Source organism: Leopardus geoffroyi, chromosome B1 (genome assembly GCF_018350155.1).
Source record: "Leopardus geoffroyi isolate Oge1 chromosome B1, O.geoffroyi_Oge1_pat1.0, whole genome shotgun sequence".
Taxonomy (NCBI): Eukaryota; Metazoa; Chordata; class Mammalia; order Carnivora; family Felidae; genus Leopardus; species Leopardus geoffroyi.
Window position 1 is genome coordinate 75,608,791 of NC_059327.1, and position 24,467 is coordinate 75,633,257.

Genomic DNA, 24,467 nt, shown 5'->3' on the forward strand with positions numbered 1-24,467 from the left:
TTTCGTTACTTCCCCAACCCTTCGCACCCCTTGGCCCACTGTCCCTCTCCCTGGCTCTCACTCATTGAAGTGAAGCATCGTTGCGTCTGAAACAGTTCAGTGACAGCCAATCAATAACAAAGCGCACACATTGCCTACTGCTACACTGACAACACGAGCGAAACAAAGCAGTGCAATGAAGAAGGTAAGGTGTTTCTATGAGATGACAAGAACCTCAATAACGCACCGAGAGGCAAAAATCTACAAAGCAACATCAGTAAATTTCAAAAAGATTGTTTTCCAAAGACATTCTGACTGTACTTTTCCTAGCCATCTTCCCCTAGGCTGGCTTGCCTTTTTTTTCCCCCTGCTCTCCTCCAGACACCTAGCTCCCATGCAGGATGGAAATGTTCCTGAAGTGGACACACAGCAATGCACTTTGCTCTCCGAGCAAAACATCCTCTAACTGAACACAACAGGCAACGCAATTCAAGAACCTGACGATGGACCAGCACTTCCGGAAAAAATGCCCCAACCAGAATATTCAGAAACGGCATTCAGGGTAGTAAGCAATTAAATTTTGCCTAAACTGGCAAGTGCCAGGAATATGGGGGTGATCTGTCACCTCACTGCTTATCAGCATTTCCTGCCTGCCTCTGGCCTATTCTATGTCACATCCATGCAGGCGGACAGTTTCTCCTTGGTTTTCTGCTCACTAAAATAGCCTCTCTTTTGGGGGTACCTTATTTCAAGTTATGGCTCCTGATTATTATGCTAACCGTAAGAAATATATCACTTACGAATGGATTATCACTTTGCAATATCAGTATTTAGTAGTATTTGGATTGCAACAAAAATGGACATATAGTTATTATTTATCACATAACAAATAAGTTCAATTCGGTGGACTCGCATAATCTCGACAGCTCTACTGCCTCTCAGCCCCACATGTTTATCATGTGCGTTCGAACCACTATAGTGGCAATAACAAAAAGGACAGATTATAAATCTGTGTTTTATGTCCCTGAAGATAAAGTTTAAATGACTAGAAGAATAAGGATTTTGCATTGTCTTTGCTTTTGTACAGATTCTAAATCAGAAAAGACAACATTTTCATTAGTTTAGGATGTATTTTCCAGGAAATTCTCCTCCCTTCAATTTGTGTAGTATGTTACAGCGTTTCAAAAACACTTTTCAGGGGCGCCTGGGTGGCGCAGTCGGTTAAGCGTCCGACTTCAGCCAGGTCACGATCTCGCGGTCCGTGAGTTCGAGCCCCGCGTCGGGCTCTGGGCTGATGGCTCAGAGCCTGGAGCCTGTTTCCGATTCTGTGTCTCCCTCTCTCTCTGCCCCTCCTCCGTTCATGCTCTGTCTCTCTCTGTCCCAAAAATGAATAAACGTTGAAAAAAAAAAAATTAAAAAAAAAAAAAAACACTTTCAGATAGCCCCACACTTGATTCTCCCAAACATCTTAGTATGAGCTAGAAATTCCAAAAATAGAATAGGTCAAGTCATCAGTTCACCCTCCTTCTAATGGGATCTGTTACACTTTATCAATTTAACCACCGTCATTCACAGCCTTGTTTTCATAATTTTAATCTCTTTACCTCTTTCTGCTGCAAATGTAGTAACTTCTTCCATTCTATCTCCTAGTTCACTAATTCTCTCTTTCTTTCTTAATCTGTGTCCCACATGCTATTTACCCAAACCCCTGATTTTTCATTGTAATAATTACAGCTTTTACTTCTAAGAGTTCTGATTGGTTCTTGAAATCTGTCTGTCATTTTTGCATGATCACAAAAACACCATTTCTTTAACAGAAAATAACAAGTGTTGGCAAGGATGTGGAGAAACTGGAGCCCTCGTGCACTGTTGGTGGGCATGTAAAATGGTGCAGCTATTATGCAAAACAGTAAAAAACTTAAAATAGAGTTACCATGTGATCCAGCCATCCCACTTCTGGGTATATCACCCACAAGAATTGAAAGCAGGGTGTTGAAGAGAAGTATCTGTACTCCTATGCTCCTAGAAGCATTATTCACAACAGCCAAAAAGCGGAAGCAACCCAAAATGTCCATCACCAGACATATGGAGAAACACAATGTGGTATATATAAACAGTGGGATATTATTCAGTCCTAAAAAGGAAGGAAATCCTGACACAAGCAACAACATGAAGACAAAATGAAAAGTGAAAAAGTTCAGGCACCAAAAAAAGGGTATGATTCCACCTAAGGGAGGTATCTAGAGAGTAGTCAAATTCAGAGAGTCAGAAAGTAGGAGAGTGGCTTCCTGAGGCCGGAGGAGGGAGACATGGTGAATTAGTGTTTAGCGGGACACAGTGTTCCTGTTGCAAGGTGGAAACATTTCTGGAGCTGGATGGCAGCAATGGCTGCACCACAATGTGAATGTATTTAATACCATTCATTGAACTGTATGGTTACGATGGCAAATATTATGTTCTGTGTATGTTATGACAATTAAATATAATTTAAAATGTGGCGGGGGGGGGGGGGGCCTGGCAGTTCAGAGGGCAGAGACCAGGAAGCTGAGGGTTCCCGCGAGTCTGCTGCGTACCTGACTTCCGTGTATATTCTCCATTCACTCATGGATTCCCCCAGGCAATGAGGTAGAATTCGAAATAAATTGGGGCGCCTGGGTGGCTCAGTCCACTGAGCGTCTGACTCTTGATTTTCACTCAGGTCATGGTCCCAGGGTCATAGGATCAAGCCCCACGTCCAAGCTCCACACTGAGCATGAAGCCCACTTGGGGGCTTCCCTCTCTCCTTCTCTCCCTCTCTCGCCCTCTCCCTCCCCCACCCCCCACTGCCCCTCTCACACTCTCTCTCTTAAAAAAAAGAAAAAGAAAGTATTACATAAAGGGCAACTACCATTATTGTATTATCGCCATCATCCTCATTAAAGAAACAAGGAAAATGCTTGGGCTCAGAGAGCCTAAGACCAGGCAGTTACGTGGGATTTGGCTTCCATCACCCTGTTCAGAATCTTCGACGTGTGCCCTTCAGGCACTTTGCTGGGAAATGATTAGCCCTGACTTGGATATGGAAATATCTCAACCATGAGCCAATTTCTCCCCCTTCACGTGGCACGTGACTGGGTCTCAAAAGCAGCTAACACAATCTCTGAGGGCAGCGTTTAGCACAACGAGCACCGCACCGCATCCCGCGTAGACCAAAGGTGATGGAGGAGTTGTCCCCAGCTGGGCCACATGTGATGAGGTGGCTGGGAGGGGAAAGGCTCTGCACATCCCCAGCAGGGCCAGGCTTCCAGGGAGGCTGAAAAAGACAGCTGCATTTCATGCCCCCAGAGAAGCAGCCTTTAGGAATTTGACACTTAAATATAATGAGGTTTTACCATGGTGGGAAGCAAAGTGTGGTTTGGGGCAGTAAGAAAGGCTTTAACAAGTTGCTCTGAGGGATTCCGTTCAGGCCTTGCTAATGCATCTGTCACGTCAGCAGACACCTAACGGGAGGCTGAAGCAATCCTTTTAGGATGGGATGTTCTACTCAAAATATTCTAGCCAGACTACCCAGGCTCTCTCTTCATGATCAGATTTGTTCTTTGCCAGTGCCTTGAGATTAGTGACTGATGGCCTAATCTAAACCTCTAGAAAGTCCAAAAACTCTTTTTAAAGTAAGAAAATTAATAAGTGATCTACTTCCCCACGAAATGATAACTCTGTGAGGCCTCCACCATGATGCCACCATCCACCTCTTCCAGCCTGGTTTTGGTTTTGGTTTTGGTTTTTTTATCGCTCCCATTTGCAGATAAACCAGTGACCACTGGTTCTCAAAATCAGCCATGCATCAGAATCCCCTGGAGAGTTAGTTACAACACAGCTTGCCAGGCCCCACCCACCCCCTGAGTCAGCACATCTGGGAAAAGACCAAGAATCTGCATTTCTAACCTGTTCCTGGGTGAAGCCTCTCCTCTTGTTCCCCGACCACTTCGCCACCCCCTTACTTGTCCACAGCTACCACGCTGGAAATGCTAACGCAGCCACTTGGAATGTCCTCTTCTCGTAATTCTACTCACGTTGTATCAAAACTCCACTGGTGACCAGAGGTGGTCCAAGTCTCCCCTCTTCCCCTGTCCTAGGCTTCTTCTCCCGCTATTCCCAAGGAGGAGGTCACACAAAGGGTCAGAACGTCCTCAAAGGGATCAAAGGAAGGAGGAGGCAGGAAGGCGTGCCAGACAACCCTGGCTGACTTGTTCCTTTTTGTTTCCATACCCCGAGAGGGGAGTGTGGGAGCACAAAGCCTAGCCACCTCCCCCTCTCTCCCTTCACAAAGCAGATGCTTCCCTTGGGGACCCCCACAGGAGAGGCAGAGTTGGGCCAAGGCGGGATTAGGTGATCCTGAGTCCCCTGCCAAATGACCACATTAACAGCATCCTAACAGCAGTTCACTTTGACTCCTGTCTTCAAATACTAGCCAATTCCCCAAACCTTTCTCACCTGTCCCTCCGAAGGTCCTACCTGTTCCACCTTGTTTAGAAGTCCTTTTCAATCCATCTACCCCATGCCCTACTCTCTTCTGAACTGTACAGGGAAAGTACTCATTAAATATTTACTGAATTGAATTGAAACATACTTACGGGTCAGAAAGAGCACGCTGTAGGTGTAACATTAGGAAAGCAAGAGTCATAAAAATTATATATCAATAGCATTTCATATTTGGAAAAGTTGTTTCCAGTAACACAGGCCTCTAAAAGTGTACTTCAGGAGAAAGACATTCAGCCGCAGAACAGGAAAGCCTTCATAGTCTGAAAATTTCCCAACATCCTATCTGTTATTTCCAGGAACATATTTATAATACAATGTATTTAGCCCCGTAAATACTCTTAATAGGAAAACTAAAATTAACCTTGGGAAATGATACAGAAATTAGATTGATATTCCTGATCATTTTTTCCCTTAGAAGCATGGCTCCTACATGGCTTATATGACCCAAAGAAAAATATAATAGCAATAGTACATATTGAGTTTTTCTTTAAAGAGAACAAAAGAGGGCAACTCACCTTAGAACTAGCTGTAACATCACATCTTCACAATGTAAACCGATGAGAGTTCTAAACAATGCCAGGGACACCACACAGAGCTGGGAAGCAAAAAACACACATTCTATTTCAGATATTGGAAGGATAGCTCTACTCCCCACAGATGGAAAATAAATCAGAATTACAAAAAAAAATGGCCTCTTTTTTTAGCAGCTTTGATAAAAACATGCTGCTTCCCGAGAGAATGTGTGTTAAGGCTTTTAGTTCTCCTACAGGATTTGATTAGAAAGCCTATGTCTAGGGGCGCCTGGGTGGCTTAGTCAGTTAAGCGTCCGACTTCGGCTCAGGTCATGATCTCACAGTTCGTGAGTTCGAGCCCCGTGTCGGGCTCTGTGCTGACAGCTCAGAGCCTGGAGCCTGCTTCACATTCTGTGTCTCCCTCTCTCTCTGCCCCTTCCCTGCTCAGCTCTGTCTCTCTCTGTCTCAAAAATAAACAAACATTTAAGAAAGCCTATGTCTAGAATGATGCCATAATGCAGAATGACCCTCCTACAAAATGCCTGTGCTCTTATTTCCAACTTTTAAAGATCCACATAAACGTGCTCCTACAACTCCCCAGCACACATACACACACACACACACACACACACACACACACACGCGCGCGCGTGCGCGCGCACACACACGATCTCCTGCTTGGCATTTATTTTCCCAAGTTATTTTCAAATATGACATTGGTTATTTACAAGACAGGGCTAACAGAAAATTGCAGGTACCCTGGCCAGCTCCCCAACTAGAGTGTTTAGCCCCATGCCTCAGCTCCTTTGGGCTTGTCTCTTGGCTTTGGGGCAAACATTCTCCTTGGTTCCATTTTCAGTAGTGCTGAGAGTATGATAATATAGTCTTCTAAGAAGTTCATTCAAAACCAAGAATTCTTTTGATCTCTAATTTCCAAAAAGGAAAGGTAAACAGCCAAATAGGGAAGATACCTACAGGTGAATTATAAAATCATTATACCTTTTTGAGAGTAAGCTTTCATCATTTCATCAGAGCACTTAAGTAATTTTTTGCACCAGGGAGTAATTCCTAGTCTGTGTTCTAGACAGGACGGACCTAAAACCTGGTCAATGAAATCCATAATGGTGTCATAATAATAATAGCTACAAGAAACAGCAGGGGAGGGGGTATTAGAGAAAAAATATTCATCATTAATCCCCAAAACAAACTCTCCTGAAATTTGTTCTGAGTTATAAAGTCCCTTCCTCTGGGGTTCACCTTACCCGAAATGGGGTGTTGATTCGGCTTGTGAGAGTATCTAGGATGTGGACATTCTCATGCTGGTGCAACAGGATAAAACGGAGGAAGATCTCGAGTAATGCTGGCTCGGAGATACTACGCAGGAAAAGGTCCAGATATGCAGTTGTGGTCATGACCTCCTCCACAGTCACCTGGGACCAACGACAGAGTGAGCACAGGCGAGCATCCTCTCGATGCTGTGATACATGCTTCCCCAAAGGCCCCTGGCCTCACCATAGTGACCCCATCAAGGCAAGGACATGCCAACCACGAGAACACGCTTCAGAGCTTCATCTGAAGCCTATAACCTATTCACATCCCACAATACCACATGCTGCTTCCGCCCTTTAATTCAGTAACGGAAAAGCAAGGACATAAAAAAGCAATTCAAGTGTTCTGACAACTCTAATCATCAAATGCAGTTCAAATACCATAAAGATTTTAGTGTGTAACCACAAAGGGGAGGGGGGAGATAATGTAAAGTATCTACATGGTCAATAAAGGATTAATTAGAAAGCTCAATATAACTGTTTCATCATTAGTCATCCAATAAATATTTATTAGACTTGCTATGTACCAGGAGCTAGAACCATAAGAACACATTTTCTGTCCAGGAAGATGGGTGTGTGTATGTATGTATATATGTAAGAGGTACAGATACAAAGTAATGCAGATGTTCAGGTATGTTCCTGGAAAGTTGAAAGTCAAATTTTTATAACTGAATAATATACGTAAAGTGTTATTTATAAAGTGCTATAAGAGTTTACCACTTATAAAGTAACCGACTTTTTTTTTATAATACAAATTAGTATTTTCTACGTGGTGTGATTATCCCAAACAGTAGAATGTCTGTCTTTCAGGGAATGTAAAACTCTCAAGAGTCAAGTTTTTCAAAGTGCTGAGGATTTGGTGCTTAAAGCATTCAAATTTTAATTTTAAGCATTTTGATAGGGAATATTTTAAGAACTCGGATAGATTTCTTTGTCTTCCCAAAAAGCAAAGTACAACATCTCTTGATGAATAGGGATCATCAATTGTCTGACTGACTGTAGAACAGAAATACCCAAACCGGGATGCATGGAAATCACGAGGGAAACAGTTCCAAACTTCAGATTCCAGCTCTATCCCCTAGAAATCTCAGCAATCTCCCCTGCCATGAGTCTAATGCACCTGACGCTAAACAGATGGGGATGCTTTTTGAGTGGTTACATCTTTCTCTTTTCCAGTTTTTCATTTCTTTCTTCCTTTCTTCCAAAGTATTAACTGTCACTTTATGATATTGTTGTTGGTCATTCCTTTTATAATACACTCTTCTCCTTGTAATGTTCTGTCTTCAAAATCAGTTTAGAAACCAGATCAGCAAATCTGATATCTGAGTATAGACATCCCATGTGGATGCATCTGTACATAAAGGCTTAAACTGTTTTCATATATTTTCTTGGTCCTTCGTTATGTTCCAGACAGAGGAGTCCAAGTGGATAAGATAAAGCCAAATCAGTTTTGTCTATTTTCCTTATTCCAAGCAAGGCATGCCTATACAGTACACTTGAACTCACCCTCTCAGGATCTGTTGACAAGTGGCCCAGCAGAACCCTGAGTGGCATGAGCTCGGCGTGCAACAGAGTGCAAACACCGTCCCCCTCCAGCTCAGCGCCAGTGCTCTGAGCCCTCAAAACATTCCACACACCACTGTGTCATCTGACCAACTTGAAAGGGCTCTCTGTGGCCCAAATATAACAAAACAAACAGGTGAGCCTCAACCATTCGGCAAATAAATTACCTTGAGAAGAGTGCTTCTCATGGGCTGTCCCTGGTCCTGAAATAAACTGCTTCTACCCTTGTGTTTTTTTGGTGTTCTCCAGTCCCAAGTTCACAGCACTCTTAACACTGTCCTGGAACACATGCTATGTCTTTTTTATTATTCCAGTGCAATGTACAGAGTTGGGCACGTAGAAGGTACTGAATATAACATTTCCTGAATAAACAACAGCCCCCAAGGTCCTAGTGATTTACATTTGCCAGAGTTGAGCTTAATTTTTAATTCTTCCCTCTTCTCTGAATGTGTTCTGAGGGCCCCAGAGAATGGGGACATTTTTAATAAAAACCTATGAAATAACTGATGTCACCAAGTATACTTATGGGGGAATGATTCATACCACCACCGAACGTGGAGCTTCATCAGCTCACCCCCATTCCACTGCCACAATCTCGGGGTCCGTTAGCAGAAACTTAATTCAAAATCACTTGGGCAGAAGTCTAATTCCCTAATGATCTGGATCACTAGAAAAACGCACAACCAGACATTTCAAACGGGCCATGCATGCATGCAATTTCTGCAATACTGTATTTTCAGCCTTCCTTACTGAGCACTGCTGAGCTGACATGTCCTGCACAATTCCAGGAGCTGCCTTTGCACCAATAATGCACCATCAGCTTTTACCCCCTTAAGTTACACATGACCTTAATAAGCTCAAAAGCACAGCAATAAACCCTTTAGAACAGAAGTCTCAGTCTTTGGGGGCTCACATGAAAGCAGGGCATTAAGCATCTATTGTTTACTACTCTTAGGCTGGATAAATGAAAGATTTTATTATTTTTTTTTCTTTTCTTAGCAATCAAAGCTGTCATTTATAAGCTAAGAGGATTTAAGAAAACACTTGGAGGGGCAGCATTTACATAACATGGTATAAATATTAAAAACCCAATTCTATTAAGCATCAAGTTGTAACCTCTTTATAAATCGAGGTCACACTCACCTTAAACTAATACCCAAGCCAAGAAAATCTGGTTCCGTTCTCTGTCTCTTCCCTCCTCCATATTCACAGAGCCCTCAGAAGACTTTTATCCCAGAAAATCTTTTCCTGCCCCATTATCTTACTTTTCAGAATCTTCCTCTAATCCCCCAAATAGGCAACCTCCTTAACGAGGATGAGACCAGAGCCTAAGTGTGATCACTCGAAAGCTAACGATGAACCCCCAGGGGAAGGCAACTCTGCCGTGCAGAATGCAAAACCAAAGCGGCCACTGATGCCCCAAAGAGGACATATTAGTAGAACAGGACAGTAGCATCCTCTTCATGGTCCAATTACGAAGGACAATCAGCTCTTGATGTATGTAAGACCTTTTGCCTTACCGGTGAGATGACTGTCAGTATTTATTTCTCTTGTTCTGTAAGGAATTGCAGGTAGCTACAAATTTGGGTACAAATACTAGTAGAAATAGTAAATGAGGTTCTACCTTACTACCATATAATATACAGTAATAAAATTTAAGGATACTAAAGCTTAGGAATGTTAATTCTTACTAAAGGCAGAACCATAGGGGCACCTGGGTGTCTCAGTCGGTTAAGCGTCCAGCTTTGGCTCAGGTCATGATCTCACGGTTCGTGAATTTAAGCCCCGTGTTGGGCTCTGTGCTGACAGCTCAGAGCCTGGAGCCTGCTTTGCATTCTGTGTCTTCCTCTCTCTCTCTCTCTCTCTCTGCCCCTCCCCTGCTCATGTTCTGTCTCTGTCTCATAAATAAATAAACATTAAAAAATTATTTAGAAAAACAAATTTTAAAAAATTAAGGCATCAGGACAGCAATAACCTAAGGAAAACTCCTTCCCACAAACAAATAATTATCCTTGACAAGATAAATGCAACCACGAACCTAAAGAATGTATCTGCTGAGGCACCCTTCTGTGCTTCACTTTTCAGCCCCAGTTCTAGAATGGAACCTGAGCCCTGACTCAGGGACTTGACTTCATCTCTGTCAAGACCAGTTTGGTCTACCCTTTGAAATCAATCCCTTTCTTCACCCACCTTCTCCCCTCTCCACTAGCTCTCACCTGGGTCCCCTTCATGCCCAATGCCTTCACCAGTCCCTCAAAATGGTGTTTTTAAACTAGAGTCTGAAATCCAAAAGTGGATAGTGAAATCAGTGTATCGGTTCACTCATGGTTTAGACCAGACTGAAACAGAAAATACTAGAGTGCATTGCACTTGGTAGGAACTATTTTGTGAAACTTTTGGGTGCCTATTTTGTTCAAACTATATGTAACATAATATATTATATTTATGTATGTGCCTTGTTACATACTCAGTAAAAAATATAGACAAACATACACAAATGCCTAAGATAAATTTTGGACTGTGCATTAGAGTCAGAAACATCTGAAAAGCGACACAGTAGCACTGCAATAACCACACCAGCCCACCGGCCTTTCTGCCTCCCCCTCAGCCGCTCAGGCTCCTCACCAGTCCTACACCCCAGGCTACAACCCAGCATGTTCAGAGTCTGGAAGAAGTGCATGCAAAGTCCAGATTAGTTCTCCGACCAGGAAGCAACTGAATTTATAGTCAATCTACTCCTTTCTATCTTAGCCATGAGCCCCGGACATGCATTTTTAAAATTAATATCTCAAGCCTCTCAGAAAAGGACAAAATAGGACTTGTTTTCCTTTAAAAAAGGGAGTGGGAAGGAAGAGAGGAGTTGACACCATGTGTCACATCCCGCTTCTGTAATTCAAAACTCTCTCAAAAGCGAAGACCAGAACCAAGCCCAGCCATCGTGCCCACGATCGTGGCAGCACATTAACTTAATGCGTAGCGTAGGAGTGAAATTGAGCATATAGACATTCTGACCTTTCTGTAATCAGCTCTAGTTGGGCAATTCCATTTGCATCTAAATTAGCACCAGAATCCTCCCTATAATGGCAGGTTTATGTGTATGTCCCGAAAAACAAATTTCCCACCTGCTAATTGTTTTTTTGTGATCCAGTCACATTGGAACAAACAGATGGGTTCTACCTTCTGTCGCTTAGGCAGGTGGCAGGCAGTGGGGTCAGGTGACTGTTGCATCCTCTCCAAGTTAGAAGCCACCTTTCCCTGGCTTTTCCTTCCATAGACAGGAAAAAACTAGCTAAGCAGGGGCTCACCCGGGTCATGTGTAAGTCTTCAGCCCCTGCAGCTCCAATTGGAGGGTTAGGAAACTGAGACTCAGCTGAACCCTGCCCACTGAAAGCAGCAGGGAAGAGAGGAACAATAAGGCTGGATCGCACCGAACAGGCATGAAGGGACCTTCACAGGAAACACAGGCTAAGAACTTTGCTCACTGCTGCCAGACAAGCTAGTGGCCAGGCAGGAGGCATGTCCACGCAAGTGCAGCCAAGGGCAGCAGCTGGGTGGGCTCTTCACAGACATCTTCCACCCTCCAAGGACACAGAGCACAAAGAACGTTCAAGTACATAAAGGAAGACAGACACCCTGGTTCTCAGCAAGCAGCCCCACTGTTTCAGCCAAACATTCAGGAAAGATGACGTTCGGTTATTCCAAGTCTGCAGAGAGCCTGCAGTTGATGAGTCAGACTCTCTCCCTCCTGGCCCCTCAAGCCTCCCTTCTGCTCCTAGACCTCTAGGCCACACCAGTCACTGACACCGCCATGGGCAAATGGAGGTGATATCCAAAATCAGTAAGTTTGACTACTTATTCCTAAAATATTTGAGGAAGGAAGGAATTAAAATGATGGCTAGAGTGACATCAGCAACATATTTTAAGGAAAAACATTAAAATTAAGCCAGTCTCTGTCTTTCATTCCCAGCATTTCTTCAATATATCTGTAATACATTAAATGTAATAATTAAATCAATTAAATATTTATCAATTAACTAATTCATTAAATATAATACACTTCCTCTTGCCTATCATAAACCTCTCCCCAGAGCAGTCAGCAAATTCTTTCTTTTTTTTTTTTTTAGTGTTTATTTATTTATTTTGAGAGAGAGCGAGCACAGAGGAGAGGCAGAGAGTGAGGGAGAAAGAGAATCCCAAGCAGGCTCTGCACTGTCAGCACAGAGCCCAATGCGGGGCTCAAGCCCACAAACCATGAGATTATGACCTGAGCCAAAACCAAGTGTTGGATGCTCAACCAACTGAGCCACTCCGGTGCCCTGGCACATTATATCTAAAGCCTCCCTTGCTGTACTATGTGTGCATAATTTGTTCCCTAATACTTCATTATAACATAACTTATCAGAGTGTAATTCAACATATGATCCCTTATATTTGAACCTCATCTAATAGAATTCAGTTATTGAAATACTCCAAATATTGCATAAGAAAGCTATTTCACAGTTTGGTTCTGAGGTCAGAATGAACAGAGACACTCTGGGGTGGGTGTTTAAGTGCAGAAGCAGAGATCCAAACAGTATCCCAAAGATCGCTAAATCCATCCATCGGCTGTTTACTAGCTGTTTCAGAAAGCATCTTATGAACTTACAATACGAACCACCATAGAAACAATGCCATCATCACTGGTCAGTTTCTGAGTACCTACTGTGTAATGAAGGATTATTCTCAGCATATTGCTTCAGCTCCTGGAGTCCACACAACTTCATGAGAACGGACTCAACCCAAGCAAAATGACCCTGCATGAAAGGACCCTGCGGTACGTGAGCGGAATCACCAGAAGGCTGAAGAAGTGGGCTTCCAGAGGAAGGGGTTCTGCTGCCAGGCAGCCAGAACACACATTGCCACTCTGCCTTCTTCTAAACTGCTTCCCGTGGCAACACAGCCCCGGTCTTCCCAACCAGAAAGCATTCCTCATTGTAAAGAAGATTCTACCCCCGTCATCTAAAGTGTGCCTCACGCGGGGCGCCTGAGCAGCCCAGTCAGTTGAGCACCCGAATTCAGCTCAGGTCACGATCTCACAGTTCGAGAGTTTGAGCCCCGCGTCGGGCTCTGTGCTGACAGCTCAGGGCCTGGAGCCTGCTTCAAATTCGTGTCTCCCTCGCTCTCTGCCCCTCCCCCACTCATGCTCTGTCTCTCAAAAAATAAATGTTAAAACTTTTTTTAAAAAAACAGGGGCGCCTGGGTGGCGCAGTCGGTTAAGCGTCCGACTTCAGCCAGGTCACGATCTCGCGGTCCGTGAGTTCGAGCCCCGCGTCAGGCTCTGGGCTGATGGCTCAGAGCCTGGAGCCTGTTTCCGATTCTGTGTCTCCCTCTCTCTCTGCCCCTCCCCCGTTCATGCTCTGTCTCTCTCTGTCCCAAAAATAAATAAACGTTGAAAAAAAAAATAAAATAAAAAAACAGTGTGCCTTACCCTGTGCTCACATTAAGATGTGGTGACAGGGAAATGCCACCTCTCAAAACTCAGCTGTCTTTCCTATTCTGGAATCATTAAGCCCTCAGCTTCCTCTTTTGTGGGCTAGTCCATTTCCTTTCCCAGTTTCCTTAATGCCTTCGCCCATCCTTTAAGACTACAAACTTACTGCAGAAATGACTGTGTCTGACCTACAGTGTGAATTCTCAAAGCACCTGCTACGCCAGCAGGGACTCAGAGGGTAATCAATACATGTGTCGAGATGGAAATCAGCAGTCCTGTTACCAATAAAAACACGTGGTTTTTACAGCCCATGTTTGGGGACGCCTTCATCAGCAAGGTGGTTAGATTAATTTGACAATACATGCAAAGCAGAGGATATTTTCCTTTTATCATGAATAACATTACATTGAAAATACAGAGCCTAACTCATGCCATGTTCTTGAATTACAGCAACCTAGAAAAGTGACCTATTGGGAAAAAAGAAATGCTTCCTCAGGTTTCCCCCTAATTTCTCTTCTTGATTAATAGGACAGTACTAGTGAATTCTGATGAGCATCGACATTAAAACCCAACAGTCAAGGGGAAATGGTTCATGGACCAGAGTCTCAATCAGCAGCTTCTATAGAATGAAGTTATTTGAGAACAATTCTAAGAAGGCCTACCACTCCCTCCCCATTCAATTTGCCTGCTGAGTCAAAGGTATTGTTTGGCCTGGAGTTTTATACACAGACCAATTTTCCTAGACACCACAGACTATAACAAAGGCAAGCTAGGATGACAAGAGCCAGATTTCACTCCTGGCTTACTTTCCATGAGACAGAAAGTCCTCAACACAATGGAAGACTTAGAAAACACACAGGTATCTACCCAAGTGAATTCAATAACTCTCGTCTCTCTGTTGCCCCAACCTGGTCATCACCTGGCACTAGATAATCACAGAGTAAGGTACACAGAGGCGGACCCTGTCACAGTGATTCTGTCTCTACCTCACTGGAAACGCCAGTCAGACATACAAATGGGGGGTGGGGGAGAGCAAAAGAAAGTTTAGTGTCGGGCAAAAGAAAACTAAGCAGACTGTAAACTTCCTTTCTGTTTTCCTTTTTGGTTTTCTTACGACAATTTGAAATACTGCTGGGCATTCGTTGCCAATAAATGTTTAATGTTCTGCTAGGAGGGTGCAGGGAAAGAATAGAAGATTCACACCACCTTCCAGACCAGACCCTCCCTCCCTTCTCCAAGACTGTTTCCAGGACAAATACCACCTGGCTGCCTTAGATAAATAAGGTGGGGCTTTGTGCGAGGTACTTTCCTGTGGTTCTTTGCGTTAGAGAGAATGGGACCCTTCCTATCTTTCCATAATTTTGATGCTTAAGAACTGAGGGAGCATTATCTCCCTCGTGCACTTGTTGAAATTAAGAAGAAAGAAAGACAGAAATCTACTTTTCCATTTCAAATCAACAGTAAATGCAAGCTTAATTTATAACCCTAATTTTCTCTCCTACAATGGCAGAGAAATGATATGAAGTACCATGGCGAGGTCAGAGATGAGGTAGCTTTTCAGAAACTTACACTGATTCAGACTCTAAAAAGCTGACTGCATGTGTTGAGACAATGAACACACTTTAGTCTCCTAACTTCTAGCTGCTTCTCCCAACTCCCTCTTCTGATCTGCCCTTTCTGCAGGACGTCCCTGTGCAGTGCACAACATGTGCAACCCTATATGTACACAGCCTGGCTTTTCCACAGAATAGTAACAGAAAGCTCCAGCTTCCCCTCAACAGAAACTAAATTTTGTTAATATCTATGAAACTCTGAGGTTTGTGGCAGGCACTTCTGTCTCCCCAATATTCAGTCTCTCTTTCTTCTTTAAGAATGAACTTTAAATTTAGAGCTAAAAAAACTACAGTTCCCTCCTTCCTTTGTATCTAGGTATAGCTGTACCTGTCCTGGCCAGTGAGATAGATGTAAACAGAACTGGTGTATGGAATTAAAAAAAAAAAAAAGAAAGAAAAAAAGAATGTTTAAAGGGAGTTTTCTGTGACATGAAGGAAGTGTTCTGTTATCTGCAGCTAAACCTTATGCAAACTGATACAGTGTTTTCTCTGAAAATTAGATGATTTGCTTTGTAAGTAAACTGCTAGAGTGATCTCATGCCAGCATTTAGAACAGTGCCTCGCATATACTGGGTGTTCAAAATACATTTGTTGAGTGAATGGATTAATAATGAACGTTTTATACCAAGAGAAGACCAGCTAACATTTGCAGCCCATGATAAGGCTTAAAAGTAGTGTCAAGATTAATCTCATAACCCATTCTCCAAATAACCTTCCAAAACATGAGAACAGTATTTTTTAAACTTTTTAAAACCAGAACCCATCATAAGAACTATATTTTACAATAATACATAGTATTTACAGTTACGAAGTACAACGCACCGATGTTTTCTATTTTATTGTTTTTTAAGTGCTAATTACAACCTACCAAACCAAATTTGTGACTCATTAATATGACAATACTCAGTGTTTGAAAACTGTTTAAAATACAGATATACTTACCTGTTAATTTTTCTGTTAACTGCTAAACGAGTAAGAGCAAACACTAAAGTTTGATTTTTTGTTTCTTAATTAAAACTCTAACATATTCAGGGCACCTGGGTGGCTCAGTCAGTTAAGTGCCCGACTTCAGCTCAGGCCACGATCTCACAGTTCGTGAGTTTGAGCCCCACATCGGGATCTGTGCTGTGAGCGCTGAGCCTGCTTTGGATCCTCTGTTCCCCTCTCTCTCTGCCTCTCCCTGCTTGTTTGCTCTCTCTTGCTCTCTCAAAATTAATAAAAACTTTTAAAAAAGCTAAAATATTCAAAAGGTAATGAAAAGAAACAATGGTAGAAAAAACAAAACACTGTGCTTATTTTGCCATTTTTATACAATAGTTAAATATCATCGCTAATGTCTTATCCAGGCTTGGTTCCAAAACTGCCTACTCTGGATGGTTAACTGTTCTTTCTCTTAGCTAATGAGGGAACCGAAAGTGCACTTCCGTTCTAAGCTGGGATTCTCAAAGTCTACAGATACTAATTTAAAGAAGCAAAGGGTGGCGACTGGGTGGCTCAGTCGGTTGAGTGTCCGACTTCGGCTCAGGTCATGATCTCACAGTTCGTGGGTTCGAGCCCCACGTCAGGCTCTGCACTGACAGCTCAGAGCCTGGAGTCTGCTTCCGATTCTGTGTCTCCCTTTCTCTCTCTCTGCACACCCCCCCCACTTGTGCTCTGTCTCTCTCTGTCTCAGAAATAAATAAACATAAAAAAATTTTTAAAAAAAAGAAGCAAAGGGCAGCATGGTGTAATAGAAAACAGACAGCAGTGGGAATGTAAAACACTTGCATTTTAATCCTTGGACTCTGGTGACCTTGGGCAAATCAAGCAATCTATTGGTGTCTCAACTATTGCAGCTGCAGAACAAGCAGGATGTCCCTGACCCACGATGGAATCCAGCATATCCATGAAAAAGCCCAACAACGAGATGTGGTGAAAGCTTCTGTGAAAAGCATCTTCCTCCACAGATTTTAGTGAGAACCCATAAGGTGAGGCTCAGGGTAACTGAAAAGCGCTTTGGAACACTTAGAGGACTCCCTGAAGTTAACATAAAGCCGCCACATAAGCCTCTTCTGGATAATCTAATGTTTAGGCATTGAAAAATCATCTATTCCATATCCTCTATTCCTCTCACAAATACTAAGCTCACAGTCTCTGAATATTTTTCAAGTCATGAGCCTTAGCGTGCTCCGCTGTGAAACGATGGCGTTGAACCAGATGATCTACCCTCTCAGTTCCAAAACCCTGAAATTCTTTGATTTCATGTCAGCGACATGAAACGGGAGCTAATTTCATTTCTTTGCCTTGGTAATTTTACCTCCAGCATAATCAACACATGACTCTATTCTGTAGTGATAAGGGTGCTACCCACGTTCTTTGGAAACATTTATTTAATCACCTGCCTATGTACTGAGTGCTTTTCCTGTGTAAACTAGCAGCTGAGGAGACATAAAAGAAGTACAGGAAACATCCTGTCCCTCGTGGCACTTCCAGAGGGGGGGCTGCTGAAATTCACGCGGAGAAACAAGCATGAGACCGCGTGCTTCCAGAGAGCAGCAGTTCAGAGACGAGACAAATCAGTGTGTACTTCGGTGCAGGGCGTTAGCCCAATACAGGGACTGTGCCGAGACTTAACCGATGAATACATTTTGCACAGACAGACAGGAAGCAGAAAGAATTATCCAGCAGGAACACAGTAATAAGAAAGAGGACAAGGGAGGCACTGCTCTGACCTCAGGTCTGCCTTTGAAAATCATGGGGGAAGGAACGTTAAAAGGCAGGATGGGGACAGATTAGGAGGGGTTTTCAGAAACAAGGGAGGGAGTCTGGATTATTTTCTGCAGGCAACAGGCACGCATGATGGGCTCTTCAACATGGCAATAACACCTAAACTACCCCTATTTGTTTTTGTAGTATGAATTACTGCTTCCAAATCTCTAGAATTTAGAAAGGTTGGATTTCCGTAAACCTGACAGAGAAAAATGATCTTAATGTTTCCTCCCACATGCAGGATCACCCAGCAGAGTACTTCCGGCCTCTCTGCCTCCCTAACGCCCTCCCCAGGAGAAGAAGAGTAAGGTCATTTTGAGAAGCCTGTCCTTCCTCTCTCCTTTCTTCTGGGAGCCCAGCTGCCAGCAGGAAGTACACATTCTTCTCTACTCCTCTCACTGCAGGCTCTATGGTGCATCTGGGCAAGTCTGTCTAATCCTGGGGGTCGGTATGAGGCAATCTTACCCCCAGGTATAAACTCTATTCTTCAGCCTCAGTTTTATTGATAACAAAGGCACTATTTTGATCTCCTGTCTGCCTCACTTGTAGTTCTCAACCTGTCAGAACTCAGATGGGGAAGAGAGCCCTTTATACCTCAATTACACCATACTGACTTTCCTGAAACTGCATAACCTCTGCTACACACAGTTTCCACTGATTCGTATAAACGCTTCAGACTCCAGGCCCAGGGCTTCAACTGTACTGTAACCCCAGACGCTGCCAGCCTAGGGCAGTGAGAAAGGTGGCCACCGAAACAAACTTACGGCAACACACAGGCAGTCCTGATGGGGAACTGTGGACAGCAATTCCAAACTGACGGCTGCTGTATTTGGGCCCTCACCACCCTAAAGTCCCCGGTTCTGGCATCTCCTCTTCTGGGCTTCCTAATGGTCCAGCCCTTTCTGTATGTCCGAAGCCCACGCCACCAGGTGTAACTTAACACTAAAGTAATCCCCCCACAAGTCACATTCTCCCATCTTCCCTCCTAACCCCCCCTTCCACACTGTTTAAATGAAGATTTATAGTCTATTCTCTCTGAGGTAAACAAGCAAGCTATACACAAGATGAAAGATCAGTGGAATTAAGTCTTCTAAGGAGCATCTACATTTTAAGGGTTTAACTTGTGATGAGGCTAAATGATAACATGTTGATTATATGAGAATGAAAATTCTGAGTACACCTTTTCCAGCTGGGGCCTCTGTCAACACCCTTACCATCCCTATTCTCAGCCCACCGGAGAGACAACTGGACACAGGCCAGGAGCCATTTCCAAAGGAGGAAAAAATTTGTTTATTTTTATAATCATCAGTAATTATTACTATTATTAATAGTATTTCCAGAAATAGCTACCATTTATGGAGTCCCAGCTCTGCACCATGCATTATGGTGTTTCATATATGTTCTCTGGGTTAATTCAATTTGGCTTTGCAAGGTAGCTGTCAGGGTCGTCTTCTCACAGATAAGAAAAGTGAGGCTCATAATCTTGTCCCAAAAGTACACAATAAGTGGCAGAGACCAGATTCACCAGAGACCAGGTCTGCCCGATACCAAATTTCATGTTCTTTGTACTATTTTGAGGAGAAGCCAAGATAAGAATTCTAATATTTCCTTGGCATTCTCGTCCCCTGCCCTCTGGAAACTGAGCATAAATACTTTGAAATTGAATAGTTGTATCAACTATGTGGGCTGATTAAGGTCAAAGACACTATCTCCCATTATAAGAGTTGAGTTATGGCATTTTGGAGGATTTCGACCCATTCCTGCCCTTTTACCACACCATCCCTCATCCCACCAATTCAGCTATTTTTCTCTAAACCAGCTGCTCCCAGGGACGAGTCTAGACTTCACTCCAGAAAACAGCTTCTCCAAAGAACTTACTGAGCACCTTACTCCTGGGAACCACCAAAAGAGGTAAAATTGATTATTAACCAACAGGAAGGGAAAAAATTGTTCTTAAAACCAACAAGAGAAGAAAAAGATTTAATGTGAAAGGCCAACTCTCCTACTATCACTGGACACATGCCAACAATATAGAATCCATACCTAAGATTAGGACAATTATAACACATTAAACTGCCCCTCACAAAAACATGAACTTCTGGTCCTCACAGCTCCTGGCTATCCCAGAAGGGACTCCCATTCCTCAGACCTGGATCATACACCCAAAACTGACTCTACCAGCCCCAAATGGGGATGCAAAAATGGAGTCTCTTAGATGCAGCAATGACCTCATTACTCCAATCACAATACAGTACAGCTTCCAGCCTCAAAGAGAATAATGGTTTTCAAATATAGATCTCCAATGTTCAATTTGATTTGGAATCCAATGGTTCAAACACATTTTCAACGACATCATACAGCACCTCAAAGAGCCTTTAAAAAATACCCATATTCACACCCTATCTGGATCCAGGTAAATCAGAACCTCCATGGGTGGGGCCAGGACCCTTGATGACTCTGATGTGCACCAGGGTAAGAACCACCCTCACAAAGGACACCTACATTACGCAGGTGCTAGGACGCCATGTAAGATACTTCAGTGGATGGAGTAACAAAAGTAAAAACAAAATGAAGAACTCAAACACAAACAAACAACAACAACAACTCTGGTTTTTGCTGAGCATTACTCTGTAAATATAAGGATGACAATCACATTCCCTGTAAAGAAGACTCCGGCCCAGGAGGTAAATGAGCATTCACATCACAGGGCAAGTCAGTGGTGAGATCCCCACCCCGCGTTGCCCACGCAGTCATCAAATTACCCTGCTTGAAAGATGCCATTTTCTACCACCTGCCATACAAAGCGAGTATCGTGCGGAGCTTGAGAAAAGATTTTAAATTTCTATTGAAGAAAACAAAGGAGTAATTTGGAAGCTTCCAAAAACTTCACTTATCCAACTGGATAGAATACTGTAAATTATTGAATAAGTTAATTGTCCAAATGAGTACTAGAGAATTTCCCGAGAATAGTAGCAGGATTTAACTAATTCCCACCTATTATAGAAAGACCCATTATAGAAGAGTTAATGTTTTGAATTAATGAGGCAAAGGATCCAAGCATGGTTGAAAAGACAGGTTGATATAACACCCACTTCCTTACCCTCCTTCTACCATTAAAAAAAGGCAGAAGAGCATGGTCAATAGCATGTTCTGCTTTTAGCACTGTGAGGTACAAAGTGACCCTAACATCATTCTGGGCTTCTTTTTCTTCTTCTTTTTTTTTTTTTTTTCTCATTCTGGGCTTCTTATATCACTCTCATGATATGAATAAAGGGTTCCAGGTAACAATCTGCAGATTAACTAAAAATATTGTTCCTTTCTTTATTTTAAAGTGGGGCCACCAAAAAATTAAATCCAAGAGCCTCTTCTTAGATCCACTAGATGGTGCAAGCTCTCCTGTTAGAGCAGACTTACCAAGAGGAGAAACTCAAGCAGGACATCAAAAATTAGTATGGGCGCACCCAACCAGCCCCTGATCACATAGGAGGCTTGAGAGTAAAAGGATTTGCTCTCAAAGAAATCTATTTTGCAATTAATATAAGCACAAGGAGAATTTGTTCTAAATTCTGCACTGGGAGCTCAGGAGTTAACTTACGCTTTGGAAGCAATCAATGGATCTAAGATTTACTTCCAAAGGGGTAATGAGAAGAGATGATACTGAAGCCTCTATAGACCAGCAGTTCTAAGTTTGGTCCAAGTTCTGCCCGTAATCAGCTGTGTGAGCCTGAGCAAGTCACTTAACCTCTCTGGTCTTCAATGTCTTTATCTGAAAAATGAGGAGCTGAGACTATACAGTCTCTGGAATTATGTCTAGTACTAAAATCCTGTGAGTGTATATCACATACTATGTTCCTATCTCCAATTCAATCTCTCCATTTAGATTTGGGAAGAACTTCACACACAGGAAATGCTTCATGAAATCCAACCAATCTGTGAAATTTGTTTAAACTGAGATGTTATTAATTCATTTACTGACAAACATTTTTAGAATCCCTACTGAGTGCCAAGCACTGGGGTGACACCTGTCCCAGAAATAAGGATGCAGAAACAAAGGAGTTCCTTACCTTTGTTCCACATAGAGTCCCTCTGTAAAACTGAAATCCAATAGATTTTAAAGTTATAAACCATAAATTCTGACAGACAGAATGCTATCTTCAAAGAAAAAAAATGGACAGCTAAATCCACTAGTTCTATTAAAGCAACTATCACGAATATAAATATCATACATGCTTATCCAGATAGTTGAATGTCTTGATAAATAACCATGAAAATGATATATTGCCAATTATTTTTAACTTGATAGGTATCTCCTAGGCAACTCAAGCCAAAAACAATAAAGAAAATTCTCCCATTTTGAACAATTTCAATTCCAGATGTGGAGAGCACATTTTAAATCTGAATCTTAGAGGGGCACCTGGGTGACTCAGTCGGTTCAGTGGCTGACTTTGGCTCAGATCATGATCTCACAGTTGGTGGGTTCGAGCTCCACATCAGGGTCTGTGCTGAGAGCTCAGAGCCTGGAGCCTGCTCGGATTCTGTGTCTCCCTCTCTCTCTCTGCCCCTCCCCCACTCATGCTCGCTCTCTCTCTCAAAAATAAACATTAAAAAAGTTTAAATATGAATCTTAGCGTCATCGCTGATTCTTGAGTAATATTTTTTTATTCATTTTTCTTTTCTTTCTGGAAAACTCCGTATCTTCCTTTACACTGCTCCAGCAATATCTGTCTCAAATCTGGTCATTTCCATTGTGGATTTCCACAACAAAGAAGACATATTCCACTTTCAGCAAAAAGCCACGTCTAGCCAATCCTAAACACCCCTCCCCTCAAGTACCTCACTTTCCTCCCATTCCATGCCACCCCGGAGTGCCAGCTGTCACCCAAACATGAGTTCATCAACCTGACACGAGCCCCCCCCACAACAGCTCCAACTACTTAATGTCTTCTTAGCTCTCTCCTCTTTCTGCCTCACATTTGCTCCACAGATACACATCACTATCTAGTTACCATATCTATGTTCACTCACTTATTCAGAAAACAGCAAAATACCTATATGTGCAAGGCAGTGTGCTAGATGTGCTGCTATGATATTTGTATGCCCAATGGATATATAAATAAGCACACATAATCTCTGCTCTCATGCTGTTTGTCACCTGGTAGGATAAGTAAGACACAGCAAACCCATAATGATCATACAAGGTAATCTTTTAAGTGCCATAGGAGTGAAACCAACAAAACTCTAAAGATGAGAAGAATGATTGCCTATGCCTGGCTTGGTCAGGAAGACTTTCAGAAGGAGGCAGTATGTGGTCGGGACATTGGAGGATGAGAAAGATTTGTATAGTATAGTTGGAGGAGATAAGTATAGTTGGAGGAGAAAAAGGTATCTCAAGTAGAGGAATGGCATAAGCACAATTAACTGGAAATCAAGTTCATACTCAGTGTATAGCAAATGGTTCAAGATAGCTGGAAAAGTCAGCCTTTGGAGGAAGTTCGGGGTCAGCCTGGGAAAAGATTCAAACAGCTGAGCTCTACTAGTCGAGTCCCAGAGTTATTTCTCCCAGTACGTTGATGCCTACGGTTTCCTACCTTTTACTCCTGGCAATATGCCAAATTTTATAAATTACAGATTAATGAGAGAGCTGCCCAGTGACTTAAAACTATGATTCTCCAACATGTACATGATAAGAACTAAAAAGGAATAACAGAATTAACACATACAAAGCACTAACTCTGTGCCAGGCAACACTGCAAAGTATCAACCCATTAAATCCTCACAAGTCGTTTAAGGTAGGCACTATTATATCATCCCCATTTTACAAACAAGGAAAACGGCTCAGAGAAGTTGAAAGTGCTGCCCAAGGGCACAGAGTTAGCAGGTGGCGAAGCTGGAATATCAACCCTTGCAGTGTGACTCTGAAGTTCACACCACATTAAATCCTCCGCAAAGAACTAACTAGATACCACTAACCACTACATCCAGGTTTATGCCAATGAATAAACGCACCTTCCTCTTTGCTCTCTATTTTAAGTCTGTTTACTTGGGCCAGTGTTTTTGTTTGGTTTTTGTTTTGTCACAGCATTATATACAGCATTATAAAGATAGGGATGCCCCCAAGACACCATGAGTCTGGCTCTGGGCCATGGATTCCGTAGTCAGTTCACAATTTGTTCTGGGAATATGCAAAAGGAAAGGGAAGATTTGGGTTTCTGTGCACGTAACAGCGTGCCCAGGTCTCAGCTTACCATGTGCCCTACCTGGAGCCTCCACATTTACAAAATATTCAAAGATACAGTGGTTACGGGATACCTGGGTGGCTCAGTCAGTTGAGCGTCCGACTTCGGCTCAGGTCACGATCTCACGGTCTGTGAGTTGGAGCCCCGCGTCGGGCTCTGGGCTGACAGCTCAGAGCCGGGAGCCTGCTTCAGATTCTGTGTCTCCCTCTCTCCCCGCCCCTCCCCACTCATGCTCTGCCTCTCAGTCTCTCAAAAATAAGTAAATGTTAAAAAAAAAATTTTTTTTTAAAGATACAGCGGTTACGTAGGCTGGAAGCTTCGCACTACAACCTAGATATTAATTAGAAGATTTTCTTTAGAAAAAAAGTTAATTGGTCTGATAGTTTCTATTATAACCTATTTCTATATTCTCAGAGGTTTCCCACAATAAATACTAAGACATTTCATTATGTTCCACAGTTGGTCCACAAGGGATAGCTCTGGGATAAACAGTTGAC

At 42.8% G+C, this 24,467-nt stretch overlaps 1 protein-coding gene across 2 annotated transcripts in view; it reads right to left on the minus strand.

Annotated features, from left to right (window-relative positions):
• Window positions 1-24,467, minus strand: part of FHIP1A (FHF complex subunit HOOK interacting protein 1A) — a 246,190-nt gene that overhangs the window by 23,345 nt on the left and 198,378 nt on the right. For both annotated transcript variants that reach the window (XM_045465790.1, XM_045465792.1), the window contains 2 exons: window positions 6,275-6,442; window positions 5,016-5,095 (listed from right to left, as the gene is read on the minus strand). In XM_045465790.1, the coding sequence (XP_045321746.1) occupies window positions 5,016-5,095; window positions 6,275-6,442 (248 nt within the window). The remainder of the gene's footprint in view (window positions 1-5,015; window positions 5,096-6,274; window positions 6,443-24,467) is intronic.